The following is a 20,345-nucleotide window of genomic DNA, read 5'->3' as shown; positions in this document are numbered from 1 at the left end:
TGGGTCGGGGTGCTGATATGCGATGGTTTATTGGCTGGTTGGCTTGCTGGTTGGTGACATGTACGTTGTTGGTTGACCATACTAATCCCTAGATTGAGCGACAGTCGCGATCAAGGAATGCTAATAGCTTTCTCTTTTGACATGCCATCGTCCGGCGATAGTTTTATCATTGATGGCTCACTTTCAAAAGCTTTTAGCAGCCAGCAACACTAAGATGCCCGATTCAATAACGGCCCAGACCAAGATGCAATTAACTGTCAGACTGGAAGTCCACTTCGACTACGAGTCAGGGCGGCGGCAAGGACCACCTCCAATGGCCTCAATTAGACCTCAACTAACCCTTCAACCTACGGTTGGAACATCCCTTTTACATATTACGCAGACTCAATCAATAAACAGCAGTTGATCTTTAGTTCCCCACAGAGCCTACCGGTTCGAATCAACTACCCTGTGATGGGGATATCAACAGTTACTCTACAATGTTCTCCAACCCCGATGCAGCTTGGTGCTCTATCATCAATCTTGGTATGGCTTGCTGAAAAACCTTGGCTATCTCATTGTGTGCTGAATGGTGCCAGTACATTGGGCTCCGGTTCCTTCCAACGCTGATCCCCCTTTGAACTTTCAAAGGATGCATCGTCGGCACCAGTCTGCGAGTAGCGGCGGCGTTCCTTTTACACTGACCGACTGTTCTTTAGCCTGGCAAAAATGCCATCTCATACGCTTTCGGCAATTCAATCTCCATCTTCTAACTCCTAATCATCTTGACCTGGCTGTCGGTCTTGAGATTCGATCTTAGCTGGAAGCGGTTTCTCCGTTTTCAGACGTCGAACAAGAAAAACTCCTCGAATTATGTTGAGCCTGAAGATGTATTAACACAGTACACTCAGATAGTTCTTGGAATCGACCCAAGCTGAAGAAGTCAATGACGCTGCCGAACACGGGGTGCTTGTATTTGTAGGGCTGCCGGCATCGCAGGTGACCGAGCTGGCCCCAAGTCCCGTTTCAACAAACTCACACGCTCAGTGAAACTTGAAATAGTGATAGATTCGGGGATGTATGCGAATAAGAGTCATTGCAGATACCGTGATCAACGTGCCAAAGCGTCAAGGTCATCAAGCTAGTTCTGCTCTCGAAGTATGAGACGCTTTGGCAAAGAAGCCGGAGAAATCAAATCACCCCAACCACAGACAAGTTTATTCAAGAGTACATCAAAGTGAAATTACACGAAACAATAACTGTACGCGAGCGCAGCAAACTTTTACCCCAAGCAACTCCGTCATGATAGCCTTAGCCCTAGTCTCGTTTTGAAAGGGCATCTCAGAACTGGATTTGGGCATCTCTTTGTCCTCGAAGCCCAGGAATATTATCGATTCGCGCGGACAGTACAAGTCATTCTGTTCCATATCCACTAGCAACACTCATCTCGTTGAATCCAAGTTCGACAGGTTGGGCTCGATGGTCAGACTCTCTTTATCCGCAGCTTGAGGGTTGTTGGAGCCATGCGATGAAGGTCTAAGGAGATCGTATGCATGCACCTTCTTATGGAACTGACTCTTGTAAGCTTTGTGAATGCTATACGGGTCTGAACCTACCGGTTCCTCAAGCAGTGTTCGCCGTTGCATTTCTACTAGTCGCATGACTTTGGTTTGATAGGGGGACAGACTGCACTGCCTCGTGCGTTGATTGCTTGACATTTTTTTGTGTGTGGTAGAATATGTCTAAACAAATAGCCTGGCAACGAGTTCCAAATGTTGTGCGCGAGGCAAGAGGTTCAAATACACCGCCACTGATAAGGCAACCTTGTTGCCTAGATTTTGATCCGTAATGATTGGATGCTCATTACAGGCAATTTGTCTGCCCTGGCTCCCTCCGGCGGCCCACACGTGACTAGCAACAAAAGGTTCAACACCTTGTCAAGATACTGACGCTGTGTTCCATATCACTCCTCTAGTGTTTCACCCTTACCCCACGCAATCTGAATTGCCATTAACGCGGACGGCTCCTCGCTATCCTCGTCTCGCAACGGAGATGATATTAGAGACTGAGTAACACAATTCATTCATGGTGAGAAAGATGGGCTGCGGAAGTCTCTTTCACCAACTTGAGTTGAAGATTCCGCCGAGAAGATGATTGTCCAGAGATTCATAGAAGGTATTAAATATACCGTCCTTCTTTCAATTGCGCTACAACTCTATCATAAAATCCCAATTTTCCAGTGGTAAACGCTCCATAGGAATAAGCGAGAGCCTGGTTCAAGTTGCTGCTGAGACAAGCCGAGAGTAGGTTATCCTCACGTTCCACTGATTTCACCATGTCAACATAGTCTCGCTGCTCGGACCATCTTTCTCTCACGCTCTCCTTGAGGGGTTGCCCGTCTTCGTCGTAATGCTGGGGCAGGTCGAATGACCTGGGCATGACTTGAAGGAATTCGGGGTACGCTACGAGCACCCACGGGACCGTGCATGCCCCCTCCCAATCAATAACTCCCGTCACGTTGAAGCTAGCCTCGTCGACCAAGATATTGCTGTGGAGGAAATCATCATGGCACAGAGGAAATGGCCCGTTGTTGTATAAGTCCAGCTGTTTGGCCATGCTTTTGATCTGCGATGGGAACTCCTCGACAATCCGAGTCATTTCAGCCGCTGATACTGGGCTTCTCTGCATCATTTGCGTGATTGTTTCCTTGTCAAGCTTGAAATCAACCTTATCAGCCCATGCCTCAAAAAAAGCCGCCGCTGTATCGAACGGGCCCCCGATCCCCGGAATCGGCCCAGACTCGTATTCGCCGTCCTCATTGCGGATGATAGTCCCAATTTTCGGAAGTCGCATTGATGTCATCTGGATCTACTTAAGCAAGTCAATGCACGTTAAGACTAAGAAGGAAAGCCGCTGAGTACCTACATGACACTCCGCAACGGAGCGATAGAAGGTCTGCCGGTACCGCATAGGGATCACACCACCGTGTACTTTATGACCACCGAGAGCATCCATAGCAACGATGCCGGGCAAGACCTCAATGAGCATATAAGCAGTTTTGACGCCATTGTTTGCGTCAGTGTCGTACGCAAAGACTCGGGGGACTGGCAAACTGGAATTTTCTCGAATAAACTGCATGGCTGCTATTTCATTGTCTAGCTTCGTGCTGTAAGAAGCGAGACGCTGGTTTCTGATGATGGGAATCCTGGCTGCCCAGCGAGTCTTGTCGGAAAACTCAAGTTGACGGACGACATTGTTGAGTCCACTCGTTATCTGATCAAGAGCCACACATTCCAAGTTGCGATTGGCATTCGAGGCGATTTGACATAGCTGATCCCAGTTGACTGATTCGAAACATGCGATAGAATGTTGGTCGTTGTCCCGAAGAAATTCCCGAACTGTTGTCCAGGAACTCGAATTTGCGTCCATTGGGAGTACGAAGAAGATCACTCACATACTTGTGGGGTTTCGAGGGCCAAGTCAATGGGAGGATTGCTTGGGGCTTTATAGAAGTGCAGGATGGGCTGAACGCTGCATTGGGCCCACAGTGGCAGCTACTTTAATTAGCTAGCCCACCGCAGACGGTCGTATGCATGGGCAGTTGTGTGACACAATTGAGGTGCGTGGCAAAGACGGCGGTGTGGACTTTTCTCATTTGATTAGAGAAACACGCAGTGCTGCCTTGGTGAGCTGATTGATGGATATTGGTAAACACAAACTACATTTTGGTTTTCTACATGCATATATTTGATAGAAAACAGTCTGCTCATGTTATCTGCGTTCTCCCGATGAGGGGTGGACTGTCACACTCCGTGATGGAAATGACCCATCCACCATGTGCTGCTAATCAATCACTTTCCGTCGTTCGAGGGGCGCGTCCAACCACATCCCTTGGGGCACGCTTGGCCGCGTCCGATGTTTGCCCCATCACAACCAAGCGTAGCACAAGTTGTAAAAGCGCTTTTGGATCCTGCGGGCATGTTGGCTAGCAATGTTTCAGTTTGTATTCCTTGAGTTGATGATTCGTCAATTGAGCTGGAAGCTATGAGATCCTACCTCGATTTGTGAGGAAATAAGCACAGATTGGCGTGGCGGAGGACGATAGATGTAGATGCGAAGCAAATATCAACCTAGAACAAAGCAAGTTACGGCGGGTTGGCGGATACAAAAGTGGATGAACGTGAAGTTGGCTAGAGATTTGTCTTGCTTTCATCTGCTCCGCGGCTGGGCTTTTATATTCTTCCAAGAATGCCTTCCCCCCCCCCCCCCCCCCCCACACACACACACTGAGCCATGTCAGCATCAACCAACCCATCTGATATGGCGAAGCGTTTTTAGTTGCCTTCCCGCATGGGTGCTTCAAGGCAGCAAGGTAAAATGTAGAATAAAATCTTTCGTATCAGAGCAATAATTAGCCGAGACCAACAACCTCTGAGGACGCCTGCACTTGTGGCAAGGGTACTGGCTAGAAGAAGCCGGATGCCAAGAAGCACCAGGATCGTTCACTCAACCTCTGAGCCAAAGCTCAGCATACTTGACAGAAGTCTAAGCAACTGCTAGTTGTGGGGGGTTTAACACTTCTCTTGCCAAGTGCAGGCGTGCTGTTGTCAGGCTGCTCACTCAACTTATTCATGAAGGCCAGATAGACACCACTTATATCAAAAGTCATATGTGATATCACACAGCCACATCCAACCACTGGAAACGCTGCCTTTGTGTCGCTCAGTCACGGGCAGGGCGCGGAATGGCGTTGGTCGGCACAGATCTGTATTTCGGTGGCACTCTGTTTTATTGCAGCGAGACCTTTCGCAACTGACACCTGCAAATCTTAAACTGGCCCATGTGAGTCACAAGCTGAGAAACGCCTTGCAGCATGCATGCACCTACATTGTCGGCCTTCTAGGTCTACTAGCGCTCAAACCCCGCCATTTTCACCCCCTAATGGGACTGCTGCAGCACTTTGGTGTAGTGACAGCCGACGCGGGTGTACAGATTGTTATCACCAACGTGCATGGCTTCTAGGCAACAGCCTTGGGTCGCATAGCGCCCCAAAAAGAGAAATTTCTCAAGAAAGCATCACAATGACATCAATCCTTGCAACAATGATACGAGGAGAGCGCATGGATGACATGATCCAAGCGCCACGGTTGCTTTGCGGCGTAACGATTGGGACGTGATCGAGTGATTGCGAACGTGGATGATCGGATCATTGACGGATGAATTCATTTTTCAATAGGTCGATACCGTCCATGATTCCTCTGCTCTTCGTTGCCTTGAGATGGGCGGCTGTTCACGTTTTGGAATGACTGTATGTATGTAGACAGGGACTGGGCGGGTCTCGCTTCAGATATAACGACGGACGCTCTAGAGCGACCGATATTCTTGGATATCATGGAGAGCTAATGCGAACGTGGTGACGAAGAGCAACACAGACTAGGCGTACGGGAAACCATAGGCACGAACTTATCACCCTCTTTCACTAGACGTGAATGCTGCGGTGGGACTTTCGCTACCGTCACTTTCCCTCTTGTTCTCTTCGCTTCCCTGTTGCTCCTGTGTCAACTTTTTCATTTTACGAACATGAGCAGCCAGCCCGTTGACAGTCTGCCGCTGATCTGAAGGCGTTTGGCGCGACCCCCAACTAATATGCGCGTCTTCCGATTCGTATGACTGCGCCTTCGGTGGTGGACTGGCAAGTTGGGGCTCGGCAGGGAGATGGCGAGAGATTGATTCCATTTGCACCCGAAGAGGTAAAACCGATGACTGGCACACTTCGGGCCTCGTCCTTCGCTCGTGTTCCTCGGTTTGAAATCGCTTGCCAGCAGTGGGTGCTAAGCGTCTGCTTGACTCCTCTACGTGCCGTCTGAAGTGGATGAAATTATCTTCATTGAGACCGAGAACACCTTCCAGCATAGTGACGGCCGTTTCGGGATCTTGTATAACGTCGGCCTGACTACCTGAATCGCTCGAATCACCCGAGGCATCGATGTGCTGCGACACGTCGTAGAACTCCACCAGATATTTCAGCATGCGGCGTTGACGAGCGGTCTTTGGATTTCTCAATGAGTAGAACTCATTTGCGTTCTTCGGAAACCACTCAGACTCTGGTTCGACGATACCCCGCTCGAGGTCAAAGGCAACCAGGGGGTAGATTCGGAGAGTCGGAATTCGAATAGTGTGGTTCCTCAGGCTTGCCGCGATTTGTAGTGATTCAGCCCTTCGTTGTTCAGAATCAATCGCTCGTTTTTCGAAGTGATCGAGGCGATTTTCGAAACGATCGAGGCGATCCTCAATACGTTGTTCCGTACTTCGCGCTCGACTTTCGAAGCGGTCGAGGCGATCGCCGACTTGCCGTTCCGTAGCTATCGCTCGTTGTTCAAGCGACTGCAATGATTGTCTTAAACTGTCAAATTCTGTCTTGAAGAGCTTATTTTCATGGTTGTAGTTTCGAAGGAAGTCATTCCACAAGACGACAGTGTCGGTTTGGGTGGTCATGATTGCCGTAAAAGTTTCCGCAATGGCTTGTTTTTTCGATATGCACCGCAAGGCAGTTCGATAGGTGATACGATGAACGCCTTAAAGATATGGCATATATCACGTGGATCATCTGGTCCGTGCTTAGGTAAGATTCACAGGGATTTGTATTAATGACTCATCCTACGGCATCCCGCAAAGGCATCCCCCAAAGGCATCCCCCAAAGGCATCCCCCAAAGGCATCCCCCAAAGGCATCCCCCAAAGGCATCCCCCAAAGGCATCCCCCAAAATATCCTCTAATGAGGAGACCCAACCAAAAGAAGCAGGTTCTAAAAGTACCCTTGTGTGTCCGGGGGCCGCGGGTTGTCACCAAATTGTGCTCTTCGTATTAATTTCGCATCGCATAACACCGCTTCCAACCTTGACAAAGCTATGTTTGCTTGTGCATCTGTCAGTGAACCTTGCACTGCCATGTCACTAAGTTGGATGAGCTCGCTAGATGGCCCCGTTAATCGGTGAGGGAATCCCGCAATAGTACTCCTCGCAACATTTTTAAGAGTTCGGTTCGTAATGGAAAAGTTTCGGCTACTTAGAGTCAGCTTTACCTTATGTAGTAGTGTATTTGAACAGTAAGTACATGACTATGTCTGCTTTATCGTGGTAAGTAAACACCAGTAGGAGAGACCCTCCTGTGAGATCGGCCCATCGTCGTGCAATGCGCAACCGTCTCTTTGCTTGCTTCAAGGTTTGTTGAGCCGAAACCCCACATTGTGATTGGTGATAGATTTCCAAAGCAACGGTCGCATCGCCCCTACCGATTTCTAGTCGTAGGCGGCCATTCTCCCGATCTGTTTTAATGACATTGGTCAGGAACACTAACATTCGTGTAAGGTGCAAATAAGCGCATCTTGTTAGCCAATGCATTGAAGAACTGTCTATAATGCCATCTACAAATCGAAATACCTCCTGCACCTGGCTAACATCGCCCGTCATGGCGGATCGCTGGAGCACGTCCCGCCAACAGTTATGGACGCTTGTCCACGAGCTCTGGTCGAGAATTTTTGGAGTCTGACTCAGTAAGCTGCGCATGATGGCACTCCATGGCGGTGATGTAGGGACGACATCGGCCAGGTGGAGAGACCTCCGTTTATTGATACCGCGACTTGAGTTGGTCCTGGTGCGGCAGGCACGGGGTTTGCGGGCGTCGACAGCCCTACTAGACTCCGGTTCTGGCTCCTGTGTGAATGTAGCCTTCGTACTATTGTGACTCCAGGGTGATAGCCCAGGCGAAGGCAGATCGGAGTCAATATCCATCGGCTCTGGCTCTGCATGAAATTCTTTGAGAAGGCTGTCTTCAACTTGTGGCCCTAGCGGTGAGGGGTCAGCTTCACTCGCGCATGGTTGCGGCCAATGGGGTAGCCATTGGAAATACGGTGTTGATTGATTGACGTCCGATGCATAGTGAGGCTGGAGATTCCCGCAGTGGTCTCCAGGCCCGGCAGCCCATTGCAATGTTTCTTGGATCATGGCGGGACTGGCGGATAGTCTTTTGGTTCCTCGATGCAACTGTATGGACAGGCATCGCTTTAAATATGTATGCGAGGATCCCCGTCCACCCAACAATTCATTTTGAGATTTCTAAAATTCAATTCGAAGATTTAAATTCCTGGAACTCAGCTAGACGGTGCCAAAGACGTCTACAAATATAAGGCTCGCCTACGTAGCTAATTGTTCTGACCAGATTCAGTGTGCCAAAAAAGAATCGCCGAAACAATGAGCATTAGGGTATTCCTATCCGTGGTCGCCTTAGTGTCACTTGCACTTCATCTTGGGCTAGGGATCGTCCTCCAGAAGGCTGATAAGCTTCGGAACCAGGGGATTATCACAGTTCAGGTAGGTGCCTCATGAGCTTGGCAGGCAGCGATTCATTGATCCATTGACAAGAAGAAGTTCTACAACCCAGCTAATCCTGGCATTGAGGACTTCAAGCTCGGACAAGTTGCGAACTTCAGCCTTGGATTCCAAGGAGCATGTCTCGGATTCCGAGAGGGCACAGTCAACTGTTCCTCCTTGCACGACGCGCTCGACACTGCGAGGAATCTTGTGGACGGGCCCGACCTCGGACCTTTGGCAGAAGCGATCAACGTGATGAAGGATCTCATTTTCGACGACTTAGTTATTAGCGATCTTTTCCTTGCGAGTTCTACAGCGATTTTGTACGTTATCATACTCTGGATGCGCCGGGTTCTGGGCTTTTGGGCAAAGGTTCTGCTGTTCTTAGGCATGTGTGTCCCTCTATTCGTTGCCATTTTCATGGTTACAACCATCGGTATGATGAAGACTGCACTGAGCGGCTGGGGCCTCGATGTCCAGTCTGGTGACAGTGCCCTCTGCAGCGGCCTGTTCCTCGGCACTACGATAGTCTTTAACATGCTGGGGGCTGGATTGTTCTTTTAGCTAGACAATAAAAATGATCTCTATCCTGCCGAGGTTTTTGAAGTGTCTGAAATCCGCCACTTCCCTGACCATACGTAACATTATCTGAGTTCAAAGGGCTTGAAGTAGATTGATCTCTCGAACCTGGCTCTGATCGCGTTGTTACCTACGCGTCAATGCCGCCAATGCGGCAAGTTCCACCAAGCGTCCAGGTTTTTTTGGTTTTTTTTTTTGGTTTTTTTGGGGCAGGGGAGGGGGGGGGGGCTTGCTGGCTTAGGACACACGCAGCGCTTGCAGCTCGCCTAAGCGCCGGGCACAATTAAGCGTGATGGGTAACATAGTTGTCGTTTCTGAAAATTAAATTCCAGTTTTTGTATGGCTGCCGCGGCGGCAGCGACTGCCTGGACCTCCGCGGGTATTATATATTTGACCATGTGAAATAGAGTAAGTTTGAAACTCTAGTATCAATACAGACTACTCTCAGTATGGAGGCCGCACCAGTCGAAATTTTGCAGGAGGTCGCGTCATACCTGGACCTCTCTGACCTCCTTAGCCTTGCACTTGTAAGTCGGCGCGTGGCTTCCTGTTGTCGTCGCTCTATTTTTCAGCATATTGCTGTCCTAAATACCACGTCTTGTCTCTCGGAACTGGAGAATCTCGTTACATCTGGCGGTCTTTCCACGCGCCAACTTTCTGTATACCACGGCACATGGCCGACCTGCACACGGGACGATTGGGCCACCCACCCTCTTCAAGTCGCTGATGCACCCCAAAGCATGTTTTCAAGCCAAGACAAACGGGCTACAAGCGATGAACTTGCACAGGGAGCTTTCAACGCATACCTCAACTTTATCAAAGAAGAACGTCGCCGCAACATCGATGATGACCAGGCGCAACTCGAACGGATTATGCTGCACTTGCCACCTTTGGAAAAGATCGTAGTTTCGTCTCTCATGAAGAAGACAGTCGGCAGACTGGGGAAGGCCAAACTTGCTGAGCTACGCCACCAAATTCGGATGTCACCGACGACCTTCGACTCTGTTGGAAATCTCCTTGACATCGTGTGTCGCCTTTTGCCTAGATTCAAACGCATTCATTCTCTGCATATCAGAAGTCGCTTGGCAGAATTTCCGACCATATGCGAGCTCGAATGGATTAGAGACTTAGACATCGGTGCTTTATTCCTCGCCACAACAGACACTCCGGCTTTCGTTGAGTTTCTACGGTCATTTCCGAATCTCCAGAGGCTTTCGGTAGCTGCTTACCGTCATCACGGCTTCATTTTTCCTTTGGAGGATGTTCAACAGTCTCAATTACTGCTTTTGAGGTTGGCAGGTGTCTATGTAGCCAGACATGCCGTTGTGGACTTTGTTCACAGGCATACCCAGCTGAAAGCCGTAAGCCTGAATGACGTTGCCTTAGTAAACGGGAAGTGGGAACTGATTTTATCGGCGCTTGGAAACAAAGCCACTTTAATAGACTTAGTAGGATGCACATAAATTGTCAAGGTTGGCTTCGCGTTTCGCAACTGCCAGTGACGACTTTGGATCTAAATTTATGGATTTGAAATACAGAAACTTAATTATATTCCTGTACGTACCAAGCCTGCTTCGACATAAAAAGCGGCGCCTTGCCGCCTCTTGTGGAATCCATATCAAACAAGGCTGGAAGCACCGACCATTTCCGATCCAGCTTACTCCCGAAATGCCGTCTGCTCTTGATAATTATGCTCTTGCCTTTGCTGGCAATTTTCCAAACGGCCAGTCAGCCGCCGAAGAGACGGCACTGGAACTGGGTGCGAAGGTCGTCAATAAGGTGGACGGCGCGAAGGAGAAAAAATATCTAAAGGGTCACACTTTTTACCTGATCGTAGGCCCTAAAGTGGACCAAAAGACTAAGAAATTCAAGAATGCCGAGAAGAACGGATTTACCCTACTGAAAGAGACATGGCTGACGGCATGCCATGAGAAGCAAGAGGCTATACCCGTAGACGAATATCTTTGGAGATCCGACACCAATCCACCAAAGAGAAATGAAGAAGCTGGGAGTTCGAGGGTTAAGCCCAGCAAAAACGTAATCTCAAGCCAAGGAGAAGACTCTACGGTCCCTACCGAGGAACGTGTCGGGGAAGAGAACAGAGATGGGAATGGTGCAGATACCGGTGCTCGAGAAAGCAACCCTGAGCGTCAGCAAGATAATAGCGGCGGCGAGAACGACAAAGATCAACGTTCTCAAGGCAGGAATGAAGACGCAGTGGTAGCCAGCGATCAGTCCACGGGCACTACTGAGTCACAATCCACTCATCCAGTCTCAGGATCAGATTCCGACAAGAGCAATCCCAAGGCGAGTGATGTTGATGTGCGAGAACAAAACTCTGAGCATGAACAAGATAATACCAGAAGTGACAAAGATCAACGTTCCCAGGGTCAAGCCAAAGACGCAGCAATCCATGGTCAAGAATCCACCAAATCAGCTAAGCCCCCATCCTCCTCCTCGGTCTTTGGATCAGATACAGACCCCAACAAGGGAGTTCCAAAGACAAGCGACGGTACCAAGAGCAGGAATGGGGGCTCCCGCCTGGACGGCTTCTATCTAGGCACTCCGCCCCTTGAGGAGAGCGAGCCTGGCTGGGATACAATCGAACTTCCCGAAGATCCTGATACCTCATCCAAGACGTCCGGGGATTCAGTTGAAGGCCGGATTCTTTGCCGCATTCATTACTATTTCCTTGTCCTTCTTCCTGGGAAAGGGAAAGACCCGGACTGGCATCGTGGCGTTTTGGTACTAGCTTCTCAGTATAGCAAAGAGGCGGGGCGTTTCGAACGCAATGGGGGCACGACTCTGTACCCTAAAAGTGCGGAATTTTTGGGCAAAGTAAAGCGTTGTACTGACATGATAACGGGTGTTGTCGCAAGCAACGTCCAAAAGACGAGAAGTTACATTATTGCCGCGAAACCAAAGTCACGGGAGTTTCAGGCCTTCACGAAGACGACGTATAATACAAGGTGGGGCAATAGATGTGGAGACCACACTATTAACGCAGCGAGGAAGATGGCTGGCCAGAAGCCTCTGAAAAGGGTTCAGAAAGTGAGGGAAGATAGGATTCCCGGGCGTTATCTCAGAGCGATGGGAGGTATGGAAGACGATTCAGAAGAAGACCTAGACTCTGAAGATGATTGAGGAAAATAGGAGAACAAATTGTTTAGGCTAGGGCAACACGCGATTTAGCTAATTTGAAACTTCAATAAAGATGCCACACTATACAATGCCCAGAAGAGCGACATGATCAATCTCTCAAGCGCGTTCGTCGGCGGACACGTCTAATAGCTGGGGGGGAAGCTCTGGACGAAGAGACGTGAATGCAGTCTGAAACTGGCTGCTTCCAACGGGCCGGTGTAAAATTCAGTGACCTAGGAAGGGTCTCAACTCGGCTGCCCAGGACATGCCGGGTAGGAGGGCGCCGCAATCGCTTTGTGTTAGGGGGAAGAACGTTTTCGATGCTGACCGTGCTGAGAGGGGAGCGAAACTTTTGTCCAGTGATGTCCTTGAGTCCTCGTGGCAATTGCAATGAGCTCGTGATGGAACCAGAAGTCAGCGGGCTGACTGTTGATCTTTGCGCCTCCATCGAGGGAGACCGACATCGGTTAACCGCAGTTTCTGAGCGCGTGATGGAAGACTCATGCTGAGGGAGATATGAAGCTGGAAGTGACGGAGTTGGGAGTGGCATCGAGTGGTCTTCGACGTTGGAATCGCTCATATTGACGGGACCCATCGACACAGGGCTTTCACTCTGGTCAGCAACGTCCGGCAGGCAAGTTGGGCGCCCTGGTGATGGCACAGAGTGTGAGGGGGCCATGAGATATTCCAGTGGTGGCAATGTGACTGAATGCTCGAAGGCTGAAAGAGACCCCAAGTTTCGAAGCATGGGAAGAGTGCCAGTGTGATCGTTCTTGCGGTTTGTCACTAGATCTCCGGCGGAGGAGTTACTCGGATGTTGGACCGCTGATGCCGTATCTTGTGTCGTGAACGGTGATCCCCCACCTGGATTGGAATGGCAAGACGAAGGCGTGCCGTTCCTTGGAGTGGCTGTCCTGGACTCAGGCGAATGCAACTGGCGACGACGAATATGATCTGGGGAATTCGACAGATCCCCCTGCTGGGAACCGACAGGCTCTGATAGCATGGATGCAGAAGAACCGAAGCTGAAGGATTGAGAAGCTACGAGGGGCCGGAAGCAGGGCTGCGGGAGCAAGCGACTAGGTAGCAATGTGGCAGGAGAAGAAAGGCGCATTGGAACAGGCATTTCGACAGTCTCAGTCGATTGGGTATCAGTCCGGGGGGATGCATGAGCAGAAGTGACTGAAATAGGAGTCATGCCATGAAGGCCAGCCCGCACTGGACTTCGAAAAGACGTCGGTAAGCTACCAGCCGGTGTTTGCTTCTGTCGATCACTTATCTACCGGCAGTGTCAGAACGGGTCTTCCAACTAGACATTCGATATCGTTGATATTAGCTACTTACCATCTTAAGCTGAGAAACTACCTCGCGGAGGGTCGATGTATTCTCGGTCAAGACCGCGACTACACTTCGCAATACAGCCTTGTCATCGGGCGCCGCAGTCGGAGGATCGATTTGTTCACTAGAGGTAACCGTGGGCCCACGAGTGCCTTCCATGGCGCGGATGTGGCCATTCACGCGTTTCTTTCCACGTTCGCTACGCACTAAGCGATTGATGGCAGAAACAGCAGGCGTCCTGGACCTGAATGAGGTCATAAGCTTGACGAGGTCTGCCTTGAGGGCTGGTGTCTGGCGAGAAGGCACAGCCCAGAAACGATCATGAACCTCGATGAGTTCTTTAGACTGATCGTAAAACTGATCCGGCATCTGTCACGGCGTCAGAGGCATGCTCCGGGACTGGGAATGTCGCTCTTACCACTCCACATGTGAGCTTCTGGTGGTGGCAATACCCACAATTGGACCGCCAAACAGAGTGCACAAAGTCTATGTAGGTCAGCAAAGGGGTCTAAGAATAGTTAGGAAGCAAGTGGCACGCAAACCTTTGCACTCAATCTTATTAGCGTCTCCGAATTGAGCAATGAGATTGATACAGCGAAAGCAGTGTGAAAGTGCGATGCGCATGGCTGACTGGGTGGTAGATAAGTTGACAGACTCATCATCACCTGCGGAAAGCGAGACGGCTGGCGAGGAAGAATCCATTTTGCGCAAGTGATTGGGGTCTTGAAGGCCTCTACGAAGAAGTTTGATCGAGGAACGAAGGCTGTGGAAGGATGGATACTTAAATATTTCCAGTCCTGCCGCCACTTAGAAGAGTTCGCGTCGAGGGAGGTCTGTCGCGGCTAAAAAGCCCCGCTTGATGCCATGGAACGAATGAGAGATTCAGGCCTTGCGTCCAACCATCCTACTGCTTGCATGGGCGCTTATGTGCTACCTCGAGGGACCGGGGTTTTCAGTGCTTACAGGACTTCATCATGAAACCAGTAGTGATCTAGCCGCTTCTCAAGGGACATGCTTCTATTTTCAATGTAAACTTAGTTCATTTTGCTATCTAAATCAAAGCGGCAATTTATTGAATTGAGCAGCCAGTGTAACTCCATATTACGGCAAATGTGTCTGAAAACCGAAGACCATGACCACGACCTGACTGGTATTAAGAAGCAAATGAACGGAGACGTCTCTTTCTGGGAGGACCCTCGCTCTCGGTCAACGAGGCCTTTCTCTTCAAAGATCGGGGCTCGACATCCATAAGATTATCATGCTCGCCAAATGATGCGAGCAAAGGAGACGGCAGACTCAATGACGGCGGGGTATCTAGTAGTCCCGTGTCATTAGAAGACGGCGACAAAGCCTCAGGCAGATCAATGCAAAGGTCGGCATTCCAGTCGACTTCAGGCATCTGACGTTCTCCATAAACAAGCGGAGTTAAGGGCCTGGATGTATGCACGATTTGATAGCTTGTTCTATCTCGACTAAACCGGAGGAGAACGTGGTGACTCGCAGAACCAGTCGCATGTGTGTCAATGGTGGTCTGGATGTTCGACCAAGGTGTTGGGTTGCAGAAGAAGCGCTCGGTCATGAAGCTCACGGTGATCCGTGGGCTAGCACTCCAACCGGCGAAGCCGCCGTATCCATAAGTGCCGCCACCGTAGCCCTGGCGGGGCGTCCAGCTGGATGTGAGACCCTGAAGGCCGGTGAAGGATTCGAGAGACGAGGAAAACTGATAAGCGCCTGAGTATTCCAAATTTACCCTCATTCCGGCGAGACCTTTGTGATCGGCGTTGACAACCTGGCAAATGATAGGAATCATGTTGGCGTTGGACAGAGGTTGGTTCCTAACGTACAGTGTACCATCGTAGCTGTTGCGGTATTTAATGGTATTTCATCACGCAAGCGCCGGCGTGTAAACGAGAAATCGGTTCCGAAATCGAACAAGATGAATACGGTATCCGATCACTACCCGCGCGCGTTGTGCTCCGGACCCACCCCGTTCCGAACAGCTCAAATGGGGCAAAGTCGGCGGACATGCGCCGGGCCTGGCTTGGCGCTCACTGCACAGTCGCATCTTAGCAGGGATTCGTGTCGAGCTGGCTTCAGTGTAAAAACAAGGTACATGTCAGGTCACTGCAAGCAATGAGATCACGCCACCAGGGACATTATCCTAGTCATAGGCACAGCAGGTTATGGGATTTGTTGGATACGATGCGCATCGAATGTATTCAGAGAACTCAGGGACAGACTATTCTAACCGCAAAAAGTAGGTACTAATGCCAAGAGGCCCTCCTAGCGCGCTCAGGCGAACCAACACACTCCATCCCAGTCATTCATATCTACGAGATTGGCGGCGGGTGTTCCTCTCCGGCGAGCTGCTGTGCCGCGAGCTAGAGGTAGAGGAGCGATAGTCGTCCTGATAACGGCGCGATCGACGGCCGTGGTGGGCGGGGCGTCCGGCGAGGCGAGTGGGGAACTGATCGCCACCCCTCTCGAGCCTAGTACAACGAGTTAGGCGACGGCCCTTCTTCGGCATCTCCAGACTTACAGCTTGGCGACGGCGTAGGCACTGGCCATAACCAACGTGAGCTTTCCGAGAGTCATCTTAATGGCGTTTGTTTTGTGTATGGGGAGGGCAGCAAAGTTTATGGCGTTCGAGTTCCAGGTTGGTGAGAGGTAAAGCGAAACAGCGGGAGGTCGGCGATGTTATAAGTCGCGCAGAAAGGCGTTGTTGCGATAAGCGCGAGGAGCAGAAAGGCAAAACGAAATCCAGGAAATCAATTTCAGCACCAAGCGGGTACGGCGTCAGGCGCTTAACTCTCGGAATACTCGCTCTCACTATCACTAAGACTGAACGTACTGTGGACCTGGATCTCCTCGCTGCCGCTGCTACTGGTGGTCGGGCTAACGGGTGTCTCCAGGCGCAGACGTCGCATGGCGTCCTGGTATCCCTGGAAGGCTTCCTTGACAGCGCCGGCGACTTTGGCGACTTGGTCGTTTTGCACCCGGATCTGCCGGGACTGGGCGGCGACTGTCTCGCGGTTGTGGTTGCATTGGTCTTGCAGCAGGGCTAATCTCTTGTTCAGCGTAGCGAGTTGGCTGCGCAACGCTTCGTTCTCTTTCTGCAGGCTGCTCATTCTCTCGGCATTGGCATCCACGTCGTCTGAGTCGTCTTCGTATGTCACCGCCTGTTCATAAGGGCTTTTCTTGGGGCGTTTTCCATGGACGCGAGCTGGAGCTGGGCGCTTGGGCCTGGACCTTCGGGTTGAGAGTGGGTCGGGGGGGAGAGCTTTGTCGTAAGTTCGCATCCTTGGACCGGGTCGGGGGACTTGCCTTGCATGCAGCTCGAATCACGGGGGCGGGGTTGCGCAGAAGATATACCCGAACCGGCTTAAGGTGCCCAATTACAGAAATTAAAAAATCAAAAAACGTTTTATTACACGTGTGCGATAGTGGTGGCAGTTACATGCTTCAAGGCTCAATACCCCTGCAGGTACTTCGCGAAGTGTGACCCCTGTCCATGCCCAGACGACGTCTTCAACTACGAGCGTTACATTTCGACTTCCAACGTCGCGTCATCGCCGAAAAAGTGTTCTACCAACCCCTTGGTGAACAGGCCCATACACGTTTTCAGTTTTTCAATACTATCATAGAAGCCATCTGCCAGGTCAATCAGGTTCTGTAATGCTCCCCGAGCCGTGTGCATGACTCGCTCCATGTCGTTGGCAGTCGTCGTCACAGTGCTTTCCAGCCGAGACAAGCGGGCGGATATGTCATCCAGGCGCCTGAAGATGTGATTAGCCATGCCCATTGGGATTGCGCACGTGTGTTTACCTCAGGATCTCTTCGCTATCTTGGTTGCTTCTGCCCAGGTCCAAACCTCGGTCCATCTGCGGGAGGCACAAACTGCTGAAAGGCCCTTCGAAGGTGTCTAGTTCGAGGTCGGGCACAGGGGCATTCTCCTCTACTTCGGGTATCCCCTCCAGGCCAAAAGGACGTGTAGGAAATTGAACCACGTCTTGAGGCGATAGGTTCATGTCGGGCATACCGGTTGGGATAGAATCGGAAATTTCCTTCCAGTCAAGGTATCTCTGCCAATCCTCGAATGTGGTATCCATAGTTGTTGATGAAGAAGATGAGAAGTGCTGCTCGGCCGTGCTCCATCGACAGCGATTGTCCATTGATTTGAACTAATCTTATAATCTGTATTCCAGAGCGCTTAGCGCTTGCACAGGTATGGGCGCTTGCCAGCCGCAGTCGCGCGTTTCAGACTTCTCAAAATCTATTTCGAATTTTAGATTGTTGCTAATTTATTACCGCGTAAGCGCCCCAGCTTCAATGGTATATAGCATCTGCGTATCGTGCCAAAGTGGCCAAAGTCGTTTAGCTCCTCCCAAAAGCTCGGGAACCGCTCAATTCCATCAAAATGAAGACATCCATGCTCTCCCTCATCATCCTGCTCCCGCATGCTTTTGCCCAATATCAACCACCTTTCCTCTGCGTCTCGAGCCCCGCCATCCCAATCGAGGCTGGCACAACCAACGTGACTGCAACGTAATTCTCCTCTCAACCTACTGTGCGCCGTCCGTCTTCCGCTGACTTGAGATAGAATCGAGGACCCGCTAAACCGGAGATGCGAAGCAACGGTTTACTTTGCCGACCCTAATTTCCTTCCGATCAGCTACTCTTTCGAGGCGGAATGCCCTGATAGAAAGATCAATAACTTTGTGATGCCACTTGGTGCACCCAATGGCGAAGCTCACATCACATGGTTTGATTCTCATGTTTCGTGACCAACAGCAGCAGGCTAACGCATGTGCAGGCACTGCGCCGGACAAGTGCCTTCTTGTACCCGCGCGATGATCACTGGTGGCAGGGGGGACCCCTCCCTTCCCCTCCAGAACCAAGGCAAAGTAGGCTGTGTATCCCAGTCAGTTTTGACCCGCACCACCCTCGCAACCGTGACTAGGTCGTCGACAACCATCATTGAGACCGTACCGGCCCTGATCACAAGTATCACCACGAACTTCGTAGTGGAGGCCACCACAACTACCAGCAATGGTGACACCGCTTCCCGAACCTCGACCACCAGTGTTACAGTGGGGACGCCAGCCACTGACTCTCCGGGCAACACAGCTCCCGGACCTCCGGGAACAACGGCCGCCGAGACAACTTTGGCAACCAACACGGGCGCCGCCGGCGGGACAGGATCCTCGACTAGCCAGACAACCGCGTTGCCGGAGCCCACATCAGTGTCGGATCCATTGGCGACATTTTACACCAACACTGCCTCTGATCCTACGACATCCTTGACGACAACCGCGGCGCTTACGGCCGTTGTGTCAACCCTTACGGTCATGCAGACTGTGACTGCCCCTTGTAGCGCGGATGTCTGAAAGCTTTGCCGCGGTTGACTGCATTTCCTCCTCTTGCTAAACAAAGTTAGGCCGTCTTTTCGTGGGATTGACTTGCGTTGGGATAAGAGGTATGGCAATCGATAGTTCTTGGTTCATATGGTCTATTAGAAATATCAAAGTATAAAGCCCCCCACACATCTCACCATTTCCCTGCCATGTGCCAAACTTGCCTCACTACCTACGCATTTCGATCAGTTTTCGAACCATGTCTTCTTATCACTTGCCAGAGCTTCGCCCCGAGAGGTGCGGCACTTGCGACGCTCGACCTGTGCCCCACGGCAGGCTGCATCTGGTACCTTACTCGGACGTCGGGGCCTGTCCCGCGTCTGCTGCATTCAACGGAGGCGCAAACCTCGCAGAGCTCAGCCTCCTATCTAAGATTCTGGAAGAGCTGAGACGTCTCCATGCCAAGGTCGACAATTTACAGAGACACGCGAAGCCCCACGTCAGCCTGGACACTGGGAACATTGTAAGCTAACGTTCATCGCGAATCGAAAGTAAAGAATCTAACGTCTTAAAAGGGCTTCGATAATGGTTTTCGGTCTCCGAACAAAATGGGTCAGCACTGGAGTCTGTACAGCCCGGGCACGCCCGAACCTATGGACAGCGGAATCATGACTCCTAAAGGAAGCAACACTCCGTAAGAAGATCAATTGAATTTCTGTATATACTCTACGTGATATATCAGACATACCACCACTGTTGTTCTGCCATCTATCCTTTGTGGACCTCAAAGCTTTCGGATGTCTGCGACGTGGGCGACAGGTGACAGTCTTTCTATTCCTTGCATCAGACGAAGCCCATATCTCGAGGGCGTGAACATACACGTTTGGCTTCCTCTATGTGCCATGCTTCCTCAGGTGTAGATGAATAGCTGAAGAAGCGATCACCTTTTCGGACAGCAACGTAAACGTCCACTTCGCAATCCTCGTGGAGCTTCTGTGCGGACTTCAAGAACGTCTGGCGGCGTTTCCGAAATCGAGAGTTGCGTCTCCGTCTGTCCTTCCAGGTCATTATCTGCACATTTTCAGATTTATCTCTCTCCTCATGCTGCTCCTCAACTCGGGTGTCAACCCTCTGCTTTTTACATGGGCTATGAAAGGCAAGAGTTTGGGAACGCTCCTGGCCCATAAAGGGAACGAAGAGATCATAGCAGCTTTTCCAATTAGCGAGAATCTAACTTTCCGCTGGGCACTTTACCTTTGGCACCACAACTTCATTGTACGGCTGAGATCGATGAGCAAAGTGCGCGTGACTTACTACGTTATCGAGGGCGGCAGCTAAGATTTATAATTTTTGAGCTCGACCTGAGGCCAGTTTCCTTTTTCCTTATTTCTTCCTCTTCACCTTTTTTGCTCCTTGAAGTCAAAATTCGAGAACCAACTTTTCGGTTTCTGTCTCTTTAAGCGCCGAGAGTCAGGTATTAAAGCATCGGGCCCCAGCTGAGTTGAACATATCCTGCAACACATTCCCCAGCTCGTACTACAGACTATCTTGCCACTGAAAGGAGAATCTTCCGATCAAGTAATCA

At 50.7% G+C, this 20,345-nt stretch overlaps 11 protein-coding genes across 11 annotated transcripts; 4 read left to right on the top strand and 7 right to left on the bottom strand.

The window, feature by feature from the left end:
• Positions 1-2,157: 2,157 nt before the first annotated feature.
• BDP55DRAFT_542352 (kinase-like domain-containing protein) lies at positions 2,158-3,408 on the bottom strand (the record flags this gene model as incomplete). The annotated part of the gene is made up of 2 exons (XM_060568309.1): positions 2,158-2,847; positions 2,905-3,408. 2 exons carry the CDS (start codon positions 3,406-3,408, stop codon positions 2,158-2,160), a joined length of 1,194 nt encoding a protein of 397 aa, XP_060435315.1.
• Positions 3,409-5,300: 1,892 nt separating this feature from the next.
• On the bottom strand, positions 5,301-6,598 carry BDP55DRAFT_269092 (uncharacterized protein). Its single transcript, XM_060566406.1, has one exon. It carries the CDS (start codon positions 6,472-6,474, stop codon positions 5,446-5,448), a length of 1,029 nt encoding a protein of 342 aa, XP_060435314.1. The 5' UTR covers positions 6,475-6,598; the 3' UTR covers positions 5,301-5,445.
• Positions 6,599-7,061: 463 nt separating this feature from the next.
• BDP55DRAFT_627253 (uncharacterized protein) lies at positions 7,062-7,982 on the bottom strand (the record flags this gene model as incomplete). The annotated part of the gene is made up of 1 exon (XM_060571730.1): positions 7,062-7,982. One exon carries the CDS (start codon positions 7,980-7,982, stop codon positions 7,062-7,064), a length of 921 nt encoding a protein of 306 aa, XP_060435313.1.
• A 246-nt stretch (positions 7,983-8,228) lies between these two features.
• BDP55DRAFT_627252 (uncharacterized protein) lies at positions 8,229-8,912 on the top strand (the record flags this gene model as incomplete). The annotated part of the gene is made up of 2 exons (XM_060571729.1): positions 8,229-8,348; positions 8,400-8,912. The coding sequence occupies 2 exons, from the start codon at positions 8,229-8,231 to the stop codon at positions 8,910-8,912; spliced, it is 633 nt and encodes a 210-aa protein (XP_060435312.1).
• A 322-nt stretch (positions 8,913-9,234) lies between these two features.
• BDP55DRAFT_647534 (uncharacterized protein) lies at positions 9,235-10,438 on the top strand. Its single transcript, XM_060573788.1, has one exon. It carries the CDS (start codon positions 9,377-9,379, stop codon positions 10,388-10,390), a length of 1,014 nt encoding a protein of 337 aa, XP_060435311.1. The 5' UTR covers positions 9,235-9,376; the 3' UTR covers positions 10,391-10,438.
• Positions 10,439-11,547: 1,109 nt separating this feature from the next.
• BDP55DRAFT_647533 (uncharacterized protein) lies at positions 11,548-12,105 on the top strand (the record flags this gene model as incomplete). The annotated part of the gene is made up of 1 exon (XM_060573787.1): positions 11,548-12,105. A coding segment is annotated over exon 1 (284 nt), but the record flags the coding sequence as incomplete, so codon positions are not given.
• On the bottom strand, positions 12,098-14,170 carry BDP55DRAFT_764401 (uncharacterized protein). The gene is made up of 4 exons (XM_060580921.1): positions 13,949-14,170; positions 13,825-13,892; positions 13,413-13,775; positions 12,098-13,347 (listed from the first exon to the last, which is right to left on the bottom strand). The coding sequence occupies exons 1-4, from the start codon at positions 14,106-14,108 to the stop codon at positions 12,178-12,180; spliced, it is 1,761 nt and encodes a 586-aa protein (XP_060435309.1). The 5' UTR covers positions 14,109-14,170; the 3' UTR covers positions 12,098-12,177.
• A 269-nt stretch (positions 14,171-14,439) lies between these two features.
• On the bottom strand, positions 14,440-15,490 carry BDP55DRAFT_647530 (uncharacterized protein). The gene has a single exon (XM_060573786.1). It carries the CDS (start codon positions 15,214-15,216, stop codon positions 14,560-14,562), a length of 657 nt encoding a protein of 218 aa, XP_060435308.1. The 5' UTR covers positions 15,217-15,490; the 3' UTR covers positions 14,440-14,559.
• A 236-nt stretch (positions 15,491-15,726) lies between these two features.
• Positions 15,727-16,001, bottom strand: BDP55DRAFT_724165 (uncharacterized protein; the record flags this gene model as incomplete). The annotated part of the gene is made up of 2 exons (XM_060578855.1): positions 15,727-15,895; positions 15,946-16,001. 2 exons carry the CDS (start codon positions 15,999-16,001, stop codon positions 15,727-15,729), a joined length of 225 nt encoding a protein of 74 aa, XP_060435307.1.
• Positions 16,002-16,844: 843 nt separating this feature from the next.
• On the bottom strand, positions 16,845-17,588 carry BDP55DRAFT_647527 (uncharacterized protein). Its single transcript, XM_060573785.1, has 2 exons — positions 17,232-17,588; positions 16,845-17,182 (listed from the first exon to the last, which is right to left on the bottom strand). Exons 1-2 carry the CDS (start codon positions 17,576-17,578, stop codon positions 16,948-16,950), a joined length of 582 nt encoding a protein of 193 aa, XP_060435306.1. The 5' UTR covers positions 17,579-17,588; the 3' UTR covers positions 16,845-16,947.
• A 154-nt stretch (positions 17,589-17,742) lies between these two features.
• On the top strand, positions 17,743-18,916 carry BDP55DRAFT_268974 (uncharacterized protein). The gene is made up of 3 exons (XM_060566405.1): positions 17,743-17,951; positions 18,007-18,168; positions 18,220-18,916. Exons 1-3 carry the CDS (start codon positions 17,824-17,826, stop codon positions 18,791-18,793), a joined length of 864 nt encoding a protein of 287 aa, XP_060435305.1. The 5' UTR covers positions 17,743-17,823; the 3' UTR covers positions 18,794-18,916.
• Positions 18,917-20,345: the final 1,429 nt, after the last annotated feature.

The sequence above is a fragment of the Colletotrichum godetiae genome (assembly GCF_030913485.1).
Source record: "Colletotrichum godetiae strain CBS 193.32 chromosome Unknown BDP55scaffold_4, whole genome shotgun sequence".
NCBI lineage: Eukaryota > Fungi > Ascomycota > Sordariomycetes > Glomerellales > Glomerellaceae > Colletotrichum > Colletotrichum godetiae.
The sequence above is the reverse complement of the archived record's forward strand: the minus strand, read 5'-3'. Positions and strand labels throughout refer to the sequence as shown.

Coding starts and splice junctions, on each gene's coding strand:
- BDP55DRAFT_269092 (XM_060566406.1), bottom strand. CDS start 6,474: ATGACCACCCAAACCGACACTGTCGTCTTGTGGAATGACTTCCTTCGA.
- BDP55DRAFT_647534 (XM_060573788.1), top strand. CDS start 9,377: ATGGAGGCCGCACCAGTCGAAATTTTGCAGGAGGTCGCGTCATACCTG.
- BDP55DRAFT_764401 (XM_060580921.1), bottom strand. CDS start 14,108: ATGGATTCTTCCTCGCCAGCCGTCTCGCTTTCCGCAGGTGATGATGAG. Junction 13,776..13,824: donor AGAAGCTCACATGTGGAGTG/GTAAGAGCGACA, acceptor ACGCCGTGACAG/ATGCCGGATCAGTTTTACGA. Junction 13,348..13,412: donor TAGTTTCTCAGCTTAAGATG/GTAAGTAGCTAA, acceptor CACTGCCGGTAG/ATAAGTGATCGACAGAAGCA.
- BDP55DRAFT_647530 (XM_060573786.1), bottom strand. CDS start 15,216: ATGATTCCTATCATTTGCCAGGTTGTCAACGCCGATCACAAAGGTCTC.
- BDP55DRAFT_647527 (XM_060573785.1), bottom strand. CDS start 17,578: ATGGACAATCGCTGTCGATGGAGCACGGCCGAGCAGCACTTCTCATCT. Junction 17,183..17,231: donor GATAGCGAAGAGATCCTGAG/GTAAACACACGT, acceptor TCACATCTTCAG/GCGCCTGGATGACATATCCG.
- BDP55DRAFT_268974 (XM_060566405.1), top strand. CDS start 17,824: ATGAAGACATCCATGCTCTCCCTCATCATCCTGCTCCCGCATGCTTTT. Junction 17,952..18,006: donor ACAACCAACGTGACTGCAAC/GTAATTCTCCTC, acceptor GACTTGAGATAG/AATCGAGGACCCGCTAAACC. Junction 18,169..18,219: donor GGCGAAGCTCACATCACATG/GTTTGATTCTCA, acceptor ACGCATGTGCAG/GCACTGCGCCGGACAAGTGC.